Source organism: Anomalospiza imberbis, chromosome Z (assembly GCF_031753505.1).
Source record: "Anomalospiza imberbis isolate Cuckoo-Finch-1a 21T00152 chromosome Z, ASM3175350v1, whole genome shotgun sequence".
In the NCBI taxonomy this organism is placed as follows: Eukaryota; Metazoa; Chordata; class Aves; order Passeriformes; family Viduidae; genus Anomalospiza; species Anomalospiza imberbis.
The window spans coordinates 8,241,929-8,259,834 of NC_089721.1; the positions used below are offsets into that span (position 1 = coordinate 8,241,929).

The window sequence follows — 17,906 nt, forward strand, 5'->3', positions numbered from 1 at the left end:
ACCTGTACAAAAAGCAGCTAATCAGAAATCTCCTTGACACACCCTGCATGGCTTGGCAGAGAAAGGTGCCCAGTGAGGCTGCACATCCAGTGCAGCTGTGGACAGATCTACAAGAATATGGGACAGAACAAATCCTTGGGCTCTGTCTCACTGCTCTGTTGGCTCACTGACAACGGGCAGGGAAGACTCTGAAGTTCTTGGTTAGTGGCAGCTCTGGGGCAGAGCTCACATTGGCCCCATCACAGGATATCCTCAGAGTAGAGCAGATGCTTTTTCACAGCCGAGGAGCAGGTCTGCAATGGGGAGACAAGGATGTGAGACAAGCTGAGGGACCTTGGGTTCTGGGGAAATGGAAAGAGGAATAACAGCCCCAAAGCCAAGGGTCTTCCGCAAAACAGAAGGTGGGGGAAAGGGGACACTTGGGAGTGACATGTAGGCAACAAAAGGGTTGAAAGGAAGCTCTGGGCTGTTCCCTCTAGGACAGCATGAATGCCAGAGGATGGCCAGGCTCGGGAAATACCTTGGGGCAGGAAAGGTGAGAGCCCTGTTGCCCACCAGCCATTTTCCCACATCCTCTCTGCTCTCAAGCCCATAGCAGACCTCAGGAGAACAGAGTTGGTGGAGACAACACCAGAAAACACCTTGAAGCTTTGCTTGGAATCCAAAGCCCCTCTAACACCTGTGCAGCCCTAAAAGCAGCCCTTGGTCCCCACAACACTGCTGCAGCACAGCCCACTCCTGCTGCTAGGCAAGGACTTGGGATGAAGGGATGGAGCTGGTGTGCCCATGTCCAGGTGAAGCTTGCTGGAGTTCCACCTGGCATCACAGCCCAGAGCACTCCGCTGTTGGCACAACCCTGGAGCATTGTCTGCACCAGCTAATGACTTGAGCTAATCATTTGGCCTGGGCTCAAGACTTTCTTGGCTGCACTCGGTTTTCTGTCTCGGCCGGCTGGTCTCTGCTGTCACTGAAGCCTTTCTTTTCCAGAGTGGCTGAGCTTTCCTAACTCTTTGCTCAGCTTGACATTGTTGCAACTTTGCTTCTTTCCCTGCAGACTGATTCTATGTCTAGGTAGGTTTTTAGACATCCCTTGCCCACCTACTACCCCAGCACATGCTTCATCAGCACTGCCTTATCTTTGCACATAGCATCAGGTTTGATCTGCCATGGGGTACAGCTGTGTGAACTCCTTTCTGCTGCTTCACTGCTGCACTGCCTTAGACATTCTTCGTCACATCTCTTGTCCCAGCTGGGGTCCATGGATTCAGTTCCTTTGTGAAGAAGGAATTCAGGTGCCCACTGAGTGCTGCAGGTTGCGGCTCACTACTTCTCACAGGGAATCTCCTTGGAGGAGTCTGCCTGGTGCCATCTGGCTGTAACAGCACTGTGACCACCTGTTTCATACCTGCCTCCAGAGGCTCCCAGTAACCCTGCCACCTTGTCTTCCTGGAAAGCAGCATTCAGCAATAAATCTGGAAGGAAAGTGCAAACACCTGTGTGTGTGCAGGCACAGGCACATGTGGGCTTACATTTGTGCATCTGTGCCTATGCTCACGTGTGCCTTCCTGAGCAAGGGACAAGCTCCCGTGTGCTTCCAGACCATTTTTTTTGGTAAATTTTTGGGCAAATTAGACCACCACAACTGGTATCTATTTTTAACCTGTTTTAGCCTAATGCCCTCTTTGCATTTAAAGGGAAAAAGCCTTCCTGTGTGTTGTCTTCTTCCACAGCCACAGAGACACCAGGGCACATTTCACATGCTGGCTCGCTCCTGCCATATTCTCATGCTTAGCTGTTTGTGGTTGCAGACACATTTGTCTAGACCTCATTTCTAGGGAATTTTTATGACCATTTCACAATCCTCTGACACCACAACCAGCACAAGGAGTTCATCAGAGGCAGGGCCACTGGATGCAGTGTGTCCCCATCAAACACAGGGCTGCCTCCAGCCCTTCCACGGCACCCCCCACCTGACTCCTTGTGTGAAGGCATCGGTTCCTAGGCTTCCAGCAAAGCCCAGTCCAGAGCATTGCCTCATTAATAACATGTTTTATTGCTGTTATCCCAAAGCAGCAAGGAGCACAGAGCCCCTGCTTTGAACAAGCAGTGCTCATCCAGATGGGTCGGAGTTAGAGGGACAGGCTCAGCCGTGAGAAAAGATGCTGTGTCCAAACCAGTGTTGTGCCCAGGGGTTCTCTGGCACCTCAGAACCCTTCACTGGGGACAGATGAGCAACCAGGATGTCTCTACCTTGCTGGGAAACACAGATACAAGAGAGGGGACTTGCATTGCTCTCCTGTGCCACCAGCTCCCAGCCCGAGCGCCCTAGGGATGCATCGCATGGGAGCACTGCAAAAGCCTAGACCTGGGGGATGATGGTGAGTGGGGCAGGAGAGCACCCCGCCATGCAGCCCTTCCCACCCCACCAAAGCCCATCACAACAGCCAGAACAAATTAATTTGGTTATAAAGAATATATTTTATTGCCACACATCCTGTCCAAAAGCCGGTCTGGCAGATGGCCGGGTGTTCACTGTGAGGGAAGAGACAGCTCAGCACCTGTTCCACGCTCAGGGCCAGTATCTTGGACTTCACAGTTACTTTACACAGCCTTAAAATGATAGACCTAAATGCCCTATTAATAAAGTAGTCAAGCCAGATACGTACTTGGTAAAAACACTCAGCTATAAGCTTTACTCCAACAAACACACCGCCCGTGCTGATACTGTTAAGCTCTGCAAATCCTATTATTTCATTTATATGATTTAATAGACCTTTACTGACCAAAGTCCACGTTCAAAATCTCTGCAAGCAGATAGCAGTGTGGCTCTAGCACAGCTGTTTAATTTGCTCTTTCTCAGCATGCCAGGGAGAGTGGGTTGCAAGCACAGGGAGATGCCATTTCCCCCCCAGCCCTATCCCAGGGGTCTGTCCCACCTCCACTTTCAGTCTCACTCTACTCAGTGACTTCTCTCACTAAAGGTTTGGGATAGAGCGGCTCTCAAATGGCTGCAGCATGTCTAAAGTGGATTTTACAAAATCTGCTATTCCCCCACCTTCACATCCTCACATGTGGTTTTCACCATATGGGCTTTTCAGATTTGGTAAATATGTATGAGAGAGTTGCTGGTGCTTTTTTTTTTTCCCAGAAAACTAAGCATTTGTCTTGATAGTGTCTGAAACCCTGACACAAGCAAAGCCAGGGGAAAGAAGAGGGTAAAATTCCACTAAACTGAACAATTTGTTCTGATTTCATTGCAATTTTGTAGTCAGGGGAACTAAAAGGGTATAATTCCACTAAATTGAACAATTAGTTCTGATTTCATGGAAATGTTGTACCTAAAAAAGAAAATTAAAAAACCAAAGAGATAAATTGTGGCTATCTTTATCCAAACTACAATGCAACAGTGTACTATAAAACGTGAAAGATTAGAACAGCCCAGACACAGAGGCACACTGTTACCCCAAAACTCTCCATTTCAGCTGCTATTAATTGCTCTGCAAAGAAGCACCCAGCAAGCAGCTCAAGTAGGACCACAGGACTTGGGACCTGGCCTGGCTCCCCACGCCTTGCAAGCCAAGAAGGAGCAAAGAGATGAGAGGAAAATAAAATGCAGCCATTTGGTAGAAAAATAAGAAAAATAAGAGAAATTTTCCAGAAAATCCGGCCTGCAGCGTAAAGGCTACTTTGTGAAGCATAAGGAGACAGATGTAAAGCTTTTCAGGAAGACTGAATGAAAGCACAGTTTTCAAATATAAATACAAATGTATAATATCCCCCAAAAAAGTAATAGGAAAAGCATCCATCCTGCTACGCTAAATAACTCCCATTGAGTGGGAAGCACATCCACTTCCCTCTAGAGGCCATGGCTCAGCTCCCACGCCCAGGTCCCCACTTATTTGGCCATGGGATGAGTGAGGACCTGGGTGCCTGCTTTGCGGAGAGCACCCAGGCACTGCAGGTGCTGGGGGATCTCTGTGTCAGGCATAGCAGCAACAAAGAGGTTGTGGGGCAGAGGGAATCCTCCTCAGCCTGCCCCATCCCCGCCCTGGGGCTGGCGGGTGGGTGAGTGTGTGGTTTGCTTAAGTCCATTGCCAATGCCGGGCTGTGGGTCAGTCACCAGTGGGAAGGCATCCGTCCTAACAAAGGCAAGGAGGACAGGGTGAGATGGACAGGGTCTCAGCGAGATCATCCACCCCAGCTGGGGGCCATTCCCTAGTGTGACCTGCCCTGCCCATCCCCAAGCATTGCCTTATCCCAGCAGCCCCAGAAACTAATTTAATTTCAAGGCAAGCACAAACCAGGAGAGAGTTGTTCCCTAAGTGCCTCTGTGCTCCAGCCATGGCTCTGACAGCTCTCCCAGGCTTTGCAGGAGCTGAATGCCCACCCTCCCACACAGAAGGATCTAGAATGGGGTGCAGCACCCTCACTCTACTCACCCCCCCTCACCTACCTCTTCAGGCCTGACTTAGACCCGCTGCCGCTTCTGCTTCTTGGGTCTGCCCCTGGAACGCTGGGTCTGCCCCTTGTTCTTGTTATTCTTGGGCTTCTTGTCCTTGTCATTCTTGGCCTTCTTGTCCAGCTGCTGCATCAACTTCTGGACAGTGTCATCATTGGGAGAGACACAGATTTTCTTGTTCCTTTTGGTGATGAGCCTGGGGGAGCAGCAGAAAGATTTTCTCGGGGGGAGCAGAGGGAGGACAGGGAAAGGTTTGTCTGAAGTCAAGCTGTTCCAAGTGGTCCTGGCCACCACAAGGTACTCACACAACAGCACGAAGGTAGCATCCAGTTTCAGGTCCCTGGAGGCGATAGGACGTCATCACACCACTGGGGATATCCTTCTTCAAAGAGCTGTGCTTCAGGCAGCAGTCCAAGGCTGAGCTTCCAATGCCTGTGAGCAAGGAGGGCATGTGGGATTTGGGATCATCAGTGAGTCAGGACACCTTCAGCACAGAATACCAGCTGACAGCAGAGGGCTTGTTTGGTGTCATGGGTCAGCATGATCCTGGGCACCACGTGGGGTTGGAAGCTCTGAACCCCAGTGCCCAGGTCAGACCTGGCCCCAGGAATGCAAGACACCACATCCAATGTGGTGTCAGGGAAACTGATGAGCTCCTTGGAAAGGTACTGAACCTGGTATTGAACCTCATTCTCCTCCTGTTCTTTTCAGCTTGGGGTGCTGCTGTTCCACCAGCTACATGCACAGAGACACACTCCGAAGCTAAGCAAGCACTGCAAGCCAAGGCCACAGGCACACGCACACAGAGCCCTACACACATCCGCACACCCCCCAGGCCAGTGCACAAACACCACCCTCTCCACCCAGCACCCGAGTACTCGCACACCCTGCCCCATCCCTGCAGGAGCAGGCAGGAGGGCTCCTCGCCCCTCACCTTGAGCCTGGGTGATGAGGAGAGCAGCAGCCAGCAGCAGCAGCAGCAGGAAGGGGCGGAGAGCCATGGTGCTGCCACGGGCACTGAGCAGGACAAGGCTTGGGAGCAGGACAAGGCTTGGGAGCAGAACACGCACTGCTGCCTCGTGCTGAGGCTGCTCCTATTTATCCGGATTCCTTGCTTTCGTTTTTGGACAGCCTGGCAGGCAGCCCACCAGCCGGCCAAGGGCTGGGTGATGCAGAAGTAGAGGGTGGGGGATTCCTGTAAGCTGCAAGCCCCCCTTTACAGACACATCCTGTCTTGCTCCCAGCTGCCCATCACGGCATGAGGTGCCAGGTGGGGGACATGCTGGAGATACAGCTCCCATCACAGCTAGATGAGTTTGTGGGCTCCAGTTTCCTACACAGTCTCACAACCTGCCACTACCTGCTCTCTGAGAGTCAGGTGTCTATTCCCACAAAAGGGATCCTGGAAGGTGGCCAAGCCTTCAAAGAAACCAAGGAGTCAACCAGTTTTGCTCCCCCATTTTGTGATTTGCTTCTAAGCCAAACCACCAACACAAATAATTGGTGAGAAGTGGCTCAGGGTGAGCCCACACCCTTTCCCCCTGAGCCCCATCCATGTCTGGCTGCCTTGGGGACGACCCCAGCTGAACAGAGCTGAATACAGCTCTAGGGCTGGGATGTGTGAGGGCCACACTGCAATGGGGCTGCGGAAAACAGCACAGCCCATCATATTTTGGTGCTGATATCAAATTGTGGGGAGCTGGGAGTGAGTGGGGACCTTGACTAGCTGAAGGAATGTGCTGACAAGGATATGAAAACCCACAGCAGCATGACACAGCCCTGTGCAGCTGGACATAGCTGGACAGATGGGGACTGCATAGAAGTGAACCCAGAGAGCTGAACAGGACCCCACAGGAAATTCCTGTGGTGACAAAAGCCATCCAAAGAGACGGCCTTTGTTACTGAACCAAGCCCTGAGCAGCTACTGTGACACCAGTCCTGCTGTGGGGAAAGTCAGACATTTTTCAGGTAATCACCAGAGCATGGTCTGGAAGAGACCAAGGATGGTAGTTTCACAACTGCTTTGGGCTACCTGTTCCAGTGCTTGATACATCCCCAAGTTGAAAACATTTCCCCCACCATTTAATTGGAATTTCCTGTGATGCGTTTTGTGTCACTGCCTCTCACCCTGCTCCAGAGCCCCTCTGAGAAGACATGATGTCCCAGCATCACTTCAGCCCTCCTGGACAGCCCCAGCAGCAAGAAGTCCCCCTTGCCATCCTTCACCATGCACTGATAACAGCCCCTCTTCACTCACCCTGGCCTCCAGCTCCTGCAGTCCCAGTGCTCATGTCAGCTGTGTCCTGGGAGCCCCAGTAGAATGGGCAGCTGTCACGGGGTTTAACCAATGATAGTGGGGGTAAAACGCCTTTGAGGAACCTGTTGCCTGGGAGCTGGGTTTTAACACGAGGGCTTTCCACCAGTTTCTGATAATGACCCTGACAAACAGTCACCAAGGACAATGAGTAGCCCAGGAGAAGACCAAAGTCCCAGCTGCTGCAGAAAGCAGAGCTGGGTAAGGTGCCCACGCTCTTGTTCCCCTCAGCAGGGAGAAGGCAATGATGGAGTCATGGATCACCGACAACTGCCAGCCAGGAGGAATGGCTGTGCCATTCCTCTGGGACAGCCTGGGGCAGTGTGCCAGGGCTGCACTCATGGGGCTTCCTCCTTTCCTCATGCATGGACATCCCATTCAGGGGGTACCCACATACACAGATGGGGGAAGGCAAATCCCCACACACACTTGTGCAACACAGAGGCTGCTGTGGAGTCGGGCAGCAGAGCCTGAGGCAAGCAGCAGGTTGGGCAGTAGCAGGTTGTCTGCAGGTGCATCTCCCCAGGGTATTTGGGGTATTTGGCAGCATGGGGAAGGAGTTCCTGGAGGCATCCTGTGTGCTGTCATCCCCCTAATCCCAAAGCATTGGCGGCATCAGGACAGGGCAGAAAAAGGAGAGCCATGCTGGTACTTAGTGCCCTTCCAGCCCTTACTTTTGCAACCTCCCCAGTGGGAGCAGTGCCTGGATGCTTGCAGTGGAGCCCAGGGGAGCTCTGCAGTCCCAGTACAGAGCCCAGATTCCTTCCTTGCCCAGTCTATGTCCCGCTAAGGCAGCAAGCTCCTGGAAAGTCCCTGGCTCTCTGAGTGTTTTGAAGACACTGCAGCAGCAACCTCTGGCCAGAGGCCAGCCCCAAACACGGTCTGAGCTGCTGAGTAGAGTCAGGGCACGTGTTTCCCTTCCCAGAGGCATCCCAGAGTCTTTGGCAATTCCCTGTTGCTGTGACTTGCACCTCTAACAAAGCATCTGGATGAGCAGACTCTCACTCTCTCCAGGGAAGGTGGTTGAAGAGGTCCCAGGAGAGAAAGGGGTACTTTGCAATTGCAGATGCATCTGCATGCTTGAGCAGCAGGGCCCCTTGAAAATCAGTCTGGGGGTCCATGACTTGTCTTCTCTTCTACCTCCCTTCCCTCAGACCATCTCCCTTCACTCCTTCCTCTTGATGTGCCTTACTCTGTCACCTGTTCCCCCAGCCCAAGGAGAAATAAGAGAGCTTCTGGCAATGAGAGATGAGTGAGCATCCCTGTTTGCAGGGATAACTGAATTTTTGGGATACAGAGCAACTGACAGCGGTGGGGTGGAGATATGGCTTTTTAGGGGTCTCAAACACCAGCAGCCTCCAGCAGCTGACCAGGCACAATTTCCTGCACATAACCCATTCCTCATTTACCTGGGCTTCTGCAGTGACCACCTTTTTCCATAGCTGATAGGTGCAGGATGGAGGCAGACACAGGGAGGGATACACAGCCAGGCAGGATGCCCTCTGAGGTGTCTCAGCTGCAGAGAATCCCTCTCTGACCACAGGGTCTGTGTCTGACACTGTACAGAGCCATTGCAACAAGGCTTTTTACGATGATGCCTCCAGCTCCCCCCATGCTCAGGCAGCCCAGCTCCAGCCCTCTGCATCCCTGAGGCGTAGGAACCCCCACAGTGTATGAAGAGGGGAGGGTGTCCTAGGCAGGGACAGTGGCATCCCCACACACAGAGTGCACAGAAACAGTGGGACTATAGCAAAGGTCACTTCACTGCCTTGCTCATGATCCCTTCCCAGGCAGTAAAACCACCAGAACTTTCTCAAGCCTCCACCCCAAATGCTTCCCAATTTGCACCCTGCACCAGAGCACCAAAGCTCCAGGGCCTGGAGTTCATCTGCGGATTACTCCCCTGGTTTCTAGCATCACAATTTCCTAGCATCTTAACCCATATTGCCAGGAGATCAGTTCTCCTGAGCACTCAGTACTCTGCTCATTCACACCTGGGCTGACCATCAGCACTGGAGAAGCCTCCAGCTCTGTCCCACTTAACCAGACTGCAGGGTCTTCTTCCCAGGCAGCTCAGGGCTGGGAGCAGAGCTTCCTCAAACTGAAGGCATAAAGAGGGGCCAACCAATGGAACTGGGAATTTCCAAATCCTTGTGGATTCTGCCTCCAAGTTACAGTCACTGCTGACAGGAACAGGGTCGCACAGCTCAGTTCAACCCGCTGACCAGCACATTCCTTCCTGCAGAGGCCCTGATTCCCAGGACCCAGCATAGAGGTAGCTTGCAAAGCACAGCGTGGAAAATCCCAGTGTCTGGGAAGGGGAGCTGGCTGCCAGGCACAACGTATAGAAATGTCAAAGAGCGACACATTCCTTGGGATGCGGGAAATAATTGCTGGAAGTCGGCGGCACACGAGCCGGGCAGGCTGCCTGCTGGCTGCTGCACTGTCCCCAGCCTTCAGCAAGGCCAATGGGAAGAGCAGGATAAACACAACATGCTGAGAAGGGCAAGGAAACAGCTCCTCGGGAGTGCACGGGTGCTGAAGCTGGCTGGGCTGGGAGAGGGTCTTCAGCCTTGAAAGGTTTGGCCCACACACACACTCTTAGTTTCCCCAGATGGAAACTTGATTTCCCAGCCAGGTGCAGGTTAACCTTTGGTTGCTAGTATGACTGCAGAGTGGCTCAGTGGTTTAAGGCAGGATGATGAAAATGTTCAGGGGCTAAGTGAACAGGATGAGAGGGACCTGAGCAGATCCTGCACCCTGGAACAGTGCTCTTTTCACTTTGCGGGATGTGCAGTGCTGCACACAGTGCTTGCTCAGACCCAAAATCAAGGGAATGGTAAGTTTTGTGAAAAACTCAGGAAAAATACACGGTCAGCATTGCTCAGATCTCAGCCTCACTGATGAAGGCACATGGGATCCTTTGGACTGTGGCTGTTGTGAGTGTGCACTATGCCACCAGAAAATATAGGGGAGATGGCTCAGATCCTGTCCCTTTTGGACATGGTGGAGACCCCCATGGGGTGGCCAAGAATTGTGTTGGAAAGGGGATGAGGCACAGAGTGGGAGACACTACAAGGAAGAGAGGTTTAACTGTTTGCACAATCCTCCAAACACAGTGTCACTCTCAGCTAGTCCTCATCCCTCCCACCAACCACAGGTACAAACTTATCTCTTCCATCAATACGGGAAGGACATCAATGCTCCATCCAGAAATCCCACAGGTCCTCGTATAGAAGCATAAAACTCAGTGGAAACTGCTGGCACCAACCCAGCCAGTTGAAAGTGGAGATGTAACGAGTCATAAATCCTCTCACGGCAGAGCGAGCAGCAGGACACGGCGTGTGCCAGCCAAGATGGAGCTCTGGGCGGTGGGAGATGGGTGGGTTGGACAGGCACTGTCCGGGATGGATGCGTGCGCTTCGTGCGAAGGCATCGCTCTGGCGTGTGAATTCACAGAAACTTGAGAAGCTGCTGGGGAAAAAATCTGTCTGAGTGTTTTTGGAGAGGAAACTGCTCCTTCTCTCTTGGGGTGTCGGACTTTGACACCAGGCAGAGCCTCGCTGTAGACACCCGGCAGCCTGCTCTGCCCCACGCTTCTGGCACGAGCTCACTTCCCTGTGAGCTTGAACCAGAGGAAATAGCAGCTGACACATTCAGCGAGTTCATCAGTGGGGTTGGAGGAGGGCTGTGTGTGTGTGGAGACAGAGGAATTAAAGATAGCCAAAGGGAAATGAAGCAAAACATGAAGAAGGCTCTGGAGATTTTGCAGAAGACATTACAGCAAGCCATAAACTAGGAACTAGATATGCTTCAGCCAAGACTGGAAAACTCCAGAGAAGGGCTCTGCTCCTTGTGATGGCTCAGCCATACATCCCAGCCAAGGAAGCAGCTGCCAAATGCCCAGGCAGCAGTAGAAAAGGCAAACAGCAGAGAGAAACAAAGAGAAAGGAGATGAAGCCTCACAGCGGGAGGAAGTGTCAGGCACCAACACCAGGCACAAACCCACCGTGTTGCTTGCCCATTTCATGGGCCATGAGCATCAGGACTTGCCATCAAGGAGTACCAGTGCCAGAAGGGCACCTGAATAGTTGTAGTCGCTGGTCAAGCTGTTCCCAGTAGCCTGCATGGAAAGGAAGCAGCTGCTGGAAGAGAGGGAAGTGGATAGGGGGGCTCTGGGAGCTCAGCCATCCGGGGGACAATTCTCTTCCTTCGTGGATATAGTTCAAAGACAAGAAGTTACATACTCCAAGCTGTGATGAGCAATGAGCAGTTGATTCAGAGCACTGGGGCAGAGCAACAGAGCCTTCGGAATTTGGCAACAGCTGGCTCACCACGAGGCCAGCGCTAGAAGACATGAGGACTGACTTGAGGGTAATTTTGACACCAGCCAAACACAATTTACACAGAAGGGACATCCTGCACCACCCAGGGGACCTGCGTGATGCAGAGCAACCTCTTCCCAAGCACACACAGAGCAGGGACTGATCCAGGCACACCAAGGACCTGGGGAGTCAAGACTGGGTGTGTGACCTGGGCATCACCAAATGGTTATGTCCAGGACGATGCAGAGGACACATGCCTAAACATGGGAAAAAACATTGTCTGGAGCTGGGACACTGCTCGAGAGGCCGCAGCCAGCCAGCATCTGTGGTTCAGTAGGTGGCTGCAGGCACTGTGTGAGGGGCTGGGAACAGTGCGAGGGGATGGAAATTCCCTTTGGGGATGGGGATCAGGCAAGCATCTGTTTACAGCAAGGAAAGAGCTGCAGGTCCAGAAGCCGTGACAGTAGCTGCCTGCCAAGGCCCCACAGATCCTGCAATTGCAGCTCTGAAAAAGTCAGCCAGACAGTTTGAGAGATTCTCTTTGACCGTATCTGGCTCAGATATCAGGTCAAAGGGCAGACATACCATCATACCCACCAATGGGCTGCATCCCAGTGCGTTGGCAGCAGAGCAGACCACGCTTGCTGCAGAGATCATGGCTGCCAAACTGAGAACAAGTGCAGGCCCTGTTCCATGTCCTCCAGAACTGGCTGACTGTGGTCACAGGCACAAAGGAGAAATTGCCCACCAAGAATACCATAAGGGCTGACACCCCAATTTCCAGCTGTGCAGAACTCTGCTCGAAGACTGAAGATCCCCGTGATAGTTGCCAGCATTGTAAACCCCACATGGTGCTCCAAGGCAAAGATATGAAGGCAATAAAGAGGTTTGTGAGACCAGTTGGTATGGTTGGCATTTATCAGTAGACAGGGAGAACAGCCTAAGGACAGGTTGTCCAGAAAAATTTTGGATGCCCCATCCCTGGCAGTGTTCTAGGCCAGGCTGGGTGGGACTCTGAGCAACCTGGACTAGTGGAAAATGTTCCTGCCCATGGCAAAGGGGTTGGAATGAGATGGTCCTCACAGAATAATTTGGGTCTTTTCCAACCCAAATTAATCTGTGATTGTATAATCCTATGCTGCTCTCTATATTGCCTGCAGCTACTTCCCATGGAACAGCAGCTCCCTTACACAAATACCACAGCCCCTGAAGGCCCTGAAGCCCCTCAGGACACAGCTCTGGCAGATGTGGTCTATCCCATTCCCTTTGGGTTTCTCTCTCCACTCCAGAGAGATGAGGCCAGGTCAAAATCTCGCCACAGGTTTTCAGACACAAAAACTGTTCTGCCTGTTCCTGTCTCTTCCTGCTCTTAGGTTCAAGGCTGAGTTGGGCAGAGCAAGTCCCACCAACAACTGGGGACAAAGGGGAATGGCTTCAAACAGAAAGAGAGTAGGGAAAAAAAAAACTTTATTGTGAGAGTGGTGAGGTACTGATACAGGTTGCCCAGAGAAGTTGTGAATGCCTCATCCCTGGAGATGTTCAAGGCCAGCCTGGATGGGATCTGAGCAGCCTAGTCTAGTGGAAGTGGAAGGTCCATGGCAGGGGGGTTGGAATGAAATGATCTTTAAAGTTCCCTTCCAACCCATGCCATTCTGTAATTCTCTGAATTCACAGCAGTGGCCTCACCCTTCCACCACAGCTCTGGGGTATCACAGCCTTAAGTTAAAACAGGCTGATGAGCTGTTGTGGGTTAACCCCAGTAAGCAGCTAAACATATGGCTCACTCACTCCCTGCCAAGTGGAGTGGAGGAGAGAATCAGAAGGGTAAAAGTCAGGAAACTCATGGCTTGAGATAAAAGAAGATTTAATAGGTAAAGCAAAAGCTGCATGCACAAGAAAAACAATATTAGGAATTAATTCACTTCATCCCATCAAGAGGCAGGTGTTTACCACTTCCAGGAAAGTGTTCATCATGCTGATGAAGTAAATACTTCATCACGTGTGGTGGTTGTTTGGAACAACAAATGCTGTAACTCCAAAAACCCACCCTTCCTCTTTTTTTTTCCCCACATTTTATTGCCGACCACAACACCATTGGTATGGGGTACACCTCTGATCTGTTGCGGTCAGCTGTCCCAGCTGTATCCACTCCCTACTCCTCATGCACTCCCAAATTATAAGAAAGGCATTGAGACTATGCAAACACTGTTCAGCAACAACAAAAATATCCCTGTCTTATCAACACTGTTTTTGATCACAAATGTAAAACACAGCACCATATGGGCTATTATGAAGAAAATTTACTCTTTCCTGGACAAAACCAGTACTATCTTCACCCCTTATTTGATACCATTTAGATTATGCTCATGACCCACACTACCCAATACCTCCTCATTAACTGTGTCCTCTCCCCTTTCCCATCCTTTGATTTATAAACAGGCATCAATCCTTAGTCTGCTGGCCATCCCAGTGAAACATGTACAAAATGACCATTGAATTCACTTAGTCCATGACTTTGGGCTCCATGTCTTATGGTGGTCACTGGGGCAGGAGAAGGACTGTGTTGGGTGGAGTTACTGGGCACCAAAGCCAGCTCAGATGGGGTCACTGCTGCACTTGCACAGCTTCTTGTGAGGCTCGCTCTCCACTGGCTCAGGGGGTTCCTGATACAGAAATTCCCACAACATGCAACTCAAATCCCAGGTGACCACAGTACAAGGTGACAATTTCCACCCCTGGTCTCTCAGGGCGTAACACTGTGATGAACTCCTCCCCTTGCCCCTGCTCTGCCATAGACTCATCCATAGGCCACAATCCCCTTAGGGGAGAGCCTTGTGTGATGTGCAGATTCTTATGGCCCCAGAGGCTTCGAGGTGTTCCAGCATGGCCTCATCCATGGCCACATCTGCTTCACTGAGCACCTGCTGCAACAGGGACATACACTTGGCCACAGACTCCTTGGGTTGCTCCACATCTACACTCCAGGGACTCCATCTACAGGTCACAATCCCTTTTCTAGGAGCTCACACCGGTGTTACAGCCTGCCCAGTACAGTGGCACAGGAACAGTAGTGATGCCCTGGCCATCTGCCAGCCCAGGCCCATTGGCATGGATGTTATCAGAATGTTCCCAGGCACAGCACAGGAAGGTGACAAGCTGCACAGCACTGCAGCAAACTGCTAAAGCAAAAAGCAGTCACTGAGAAGCACTAGGGTCCAGTATATATATATATATATATATTTATATATATATCCAGTATATATATGATACTCTAGAATCAGGCAAGCAAGCTCCGTGGTAAGCACAGAAGCTCTGCCCACTGACAGCTAAATAACAATACAGATATAAATTCAGTCACAAAACACAAAAACACATTCCAGTCAAATCTGTCATTCTCTCAAACACTTTGAGCACCACACTGGGTGCCAAAAAGGCCTTTATCTCAATAAAACCAGTAAATCTGCCACATGTCACATGAATACCTTTCCATTCCATGGTTAGTGCTTCACACTCCAATGATTCCCATGATGCTGTGGAAGCTTCAGGTAAGCATGAAATGCAAGAGCCGACCTTCTTCTGCCACTGAGGTCAAGATACAACAGTCAGGGAGATTTAATTTGATAGACATGAAGGATGGGAGCAACAGTTAGGTTCAGCCTGTCCGACCACAGGCCAGGAGCTATCATCAATATGATCAATCAAGTCCATTCCTCTTCTGTAAGCACAGCCCAGAGAGCCCTGCTGTCCTTCAGTATGTTCAGTATCAGTAATTTCAATGGCCAAAATAACCTGTACTTACAAAATGTGTCTGCCACAAACACCGGGGAATCACAAACAGGGCCTCGAAGCTGATGTGCCCTTCTGCACATGAGCATCAGCGGGGACTGCTGACACCACCCAGCTTTGGAGTCAACCTTTCAGGAAAAAAACGGGATAAGTCATTGAAAAAAGGATGAGGAGGGACACACCTGAAGGACAGGATGCCATCCAGAGGGACCAGGACAAGCTCTAGAAGTGGACCCATGGGAACACCATGAAGATTGACAGGACCAAGTGCTGGTGCTGCACCTGGACTGGGACAGCCCCTGGTACCAGCACAGGCTGGGCATGAACAGACCCAGAGCAGCCCTGCCCAGAAGGGTTTGGGGGTGCTGTGGGTGAGAGGCTGCACATGGCCCGGCCATGGCACTCACAGCCCAGAGAGCCAAATGTGTCCTGGCTGCATCCAGAGCCCCGTGGGCAGCAGGGCAGGGAGGGGATTCTGCCCCTCTGCTCTGCTCTGCTGAGACCCACCTGGAGCACTGCATCCAGCCCTGGGCTCCCAGCCCGGGAGGGACAGGGACCTGCTGGACTGAGCCCAGAGGAGGCCACCAAGATGATCAGAGGGATGGAGGATCTCTCTTATGAGGAAAGAGCTGGGATTTTTCAGGCTGCAAAAGAGAGGGCTCCAAAGAATTGTGGCCTTCCAGTACCTGAAGGGAGCCTACAAGGAAGATGGAGAGAGACAGTGTACAAGGGCATGTAGTGATAGAACAAGGGAGAATGGCTTCAAACTGAAAGAGAGTAGGTTTAGGTTAGATATTTGGAAGAGGGTGTTGAGGCCCTGGCACAGGCTGCCCAGAGAAGTTGTGAATGCCCCATCCACAGTGTTCAAGGACAGGTTGGATGGGGCTGTGAGAAACTTGGTCTAGTGGAAGGTGTCCCTGCCCATGGGGGAGGGCATTTGGACTGAGATGATCCTTAAGGTCCCTTACAACCCAAACCATTCTATGATTCTGTGCTGCTGACTCATATCCAAGCAAGAACCTCCATTTATGGCACCAGGGAAGCTTTAATAGATGTCTCTAATGGGGTAGGAGACTGGTGTGCTGCCTTCACAGGCACCCAAACACATAGTGTCCCACCAGATTCATCCCATGACAATATTCATCAAGCCCATTTGCCATCTTGAAGCTGCAGGGCCAGGCCAGAGAGCTGTGAGCAGTTCTCTCTCACTCTGTTTGGCCATGGAAAACAGTTTGTTCCCCACAGTAACTGTGATGATGAGCTCTCTCACGGGAGTGTTTGTTTCCATGACAAACACTCCACAGAAGAAGAAACATCAGGTACAACTTCCATCTAGTTTATCACAAGGAAATCCTACAATGAGCAGCTAGCCATTTGTGGAGATGGGAGAATATTTCCAAATGCCCAGACAGTCCGAGGCTCCTCAGGTGGTGCCATCAGGTCAGAGATCAGGATGAACCTGACCCAAATGTCAGGGGGGACAGGACCCCTGTCCTCCAAAATCATGAGCAGCTTCTCACTCCACAGGACAAAGCTGCTCTGGAAAGAGGATCTTACCTGGAAAACAGTGAGGAAGCTGGAATCTCTCCTGAAGAAGAGCCCAAATCTTTCCTCTCGAAACTGGAAAGACGAAAGACAAATCTGCTTTGGCCTATATGGTACTTCCCACAGCCCAGGGCTTCTGTGTCCTGATGGACTGGTGTGTTCTGTCTCCATCCTTGTCATGTGTCTCCAGAGCCTTGGCAGGCAGACACTGTCAGGAGGTCACCCAGCTTCTGGCCCTACAGTTCTTCCCTTGCTGTAAACAGCCACTCGTGTGATCCCCAGCCCCAAAGGGAATTTCCATCCCCTTGCACTGCTCCTGGACCATCACACATTGCCAGCAGCCGCCCCTGAGGGCTGGTGGGTGCCTCTTCTCTTCTGACTCCCCTTAGCAAACAGTTCAGTGTGACACACGGGGCCCTTTCCCCTTTGCTGAGGGTGATGGAGGCAGCATGGTGGTCTCAACACATCCAGAGCTGTTGCGACATGTTCCCACTGGACAGAGGAGCATTCCTGTGCCATCCAAGCTGGTCTGTCTCTGGTGGCCCAGCTAATGGGTATGCCTGAACAAGCCCAAGGGGCCCCACACTCTGCACTGAAGATCCAAATCCATACCTTAGGAACAGGGGTCCTGTTCCTGCCTCCCCTATGGGTCTTGCCCCAACACCTTGGTTGCAGAGCAGACCCTACAAGTTGCAGGAGTCTGGAGGAGCTCAAGGTTTCCCAGATGAGATTCAGACCAGATTATGCCCCATGTATCCCACAAGTAAGTGATTGTGGTTGTAATCAGGATGGGAATTTTGTACTCCTAGAAAGATCACAAGGGTCATGGCCCTAATTCCCATCTGCAGAGGGCTCTGCTCCAGTGCTGAAGGTCACTGTGAGAGTTGCCAGCATTGCAAAACAGCCTCCCTGGAGGGAGAGCGGGAAGACATTCAAACTAGAAGCAGAGGACTGTGTGCCAGTGCAGTGTCGAAAGTTTTGGGGATGTTCCTGCTCTCCCTGAATTCACCCTGTGCTCCCACCTCTAGAAGCAGGACTGCTGAGGGGTCCGCAAGCCCAGAGCCCATTCCCCTGCTGAGCTGCATGCCAGCTGCCCAGAGTAAGGACATTTGCACTAAAATCCTGGGAAACCACATTTGTCTTCCCTCCTCACTGCACAATGTAGCCACCCTTCATAATACAACAGCCAAAGCTTTGTGGCCAGAGACGGAAACTCTATGTTGGAGAGAAAATCCAGGGCAGAAGAGGCAAGGAGAAGAGTTCAGAACATCTCCTGCTGCTTCTGGTTGGGCATGATCAAAGGGTATGGTTATCCATGATGCTGGCAGTGTTGTGCAGTTCAGAGCTCTAGATCAGGAGCTTGAAACCCCCCTTCCCCAGACACACATCCCCACACCCCAGTTTGTCTCATGCCTCCAGAATCATGAAATGGCCCCACATGCTTTTTTGACAGCAGAATTTCCTTTGGAGCACTACC

At 51.6% G+C, this 17,906-nt stretch overlaps 2 protein-coding genes across 2 annotated transcripts in view; both read right to left on the reverse strand.

The window, feature by feature from the left end:
- The window catches only part of PIGO (phosphatidylinositol glycan anchor biosynthesis class O), a 265,926-nt gene that overhangs the window by 119,611 nt on the left and 128,409 nt on the right, over positions 1 to 17,906 (reverse strand). The window lies entirely within an intron of this gene.
- Positions 2,459 to 6,629, reverse strand: CCL21 (C-C motif chemokine ligand 21). Its single transcript, XM_068175664.1, has 4 exons — positions 5,394 to 6,629; positions 4,765 to 4,891; positions 4,454 to 4,655; positions 2,459 to 4,139 (listed from the first exon to the last, which is right to left on the reverse strand). Exons 1-3 carry the CDS (start codon positions 5,458 to 5,460, stop codon positions 4,469 to 4,471), a joined length of 381 nt encoding a protein of 126 aa, XP_068031765.1. The 5' UTR covers positions 5,461 to 6,629; the 3' UTR covers positions 2,459 to 4,139; positions 4,454 to 4,468.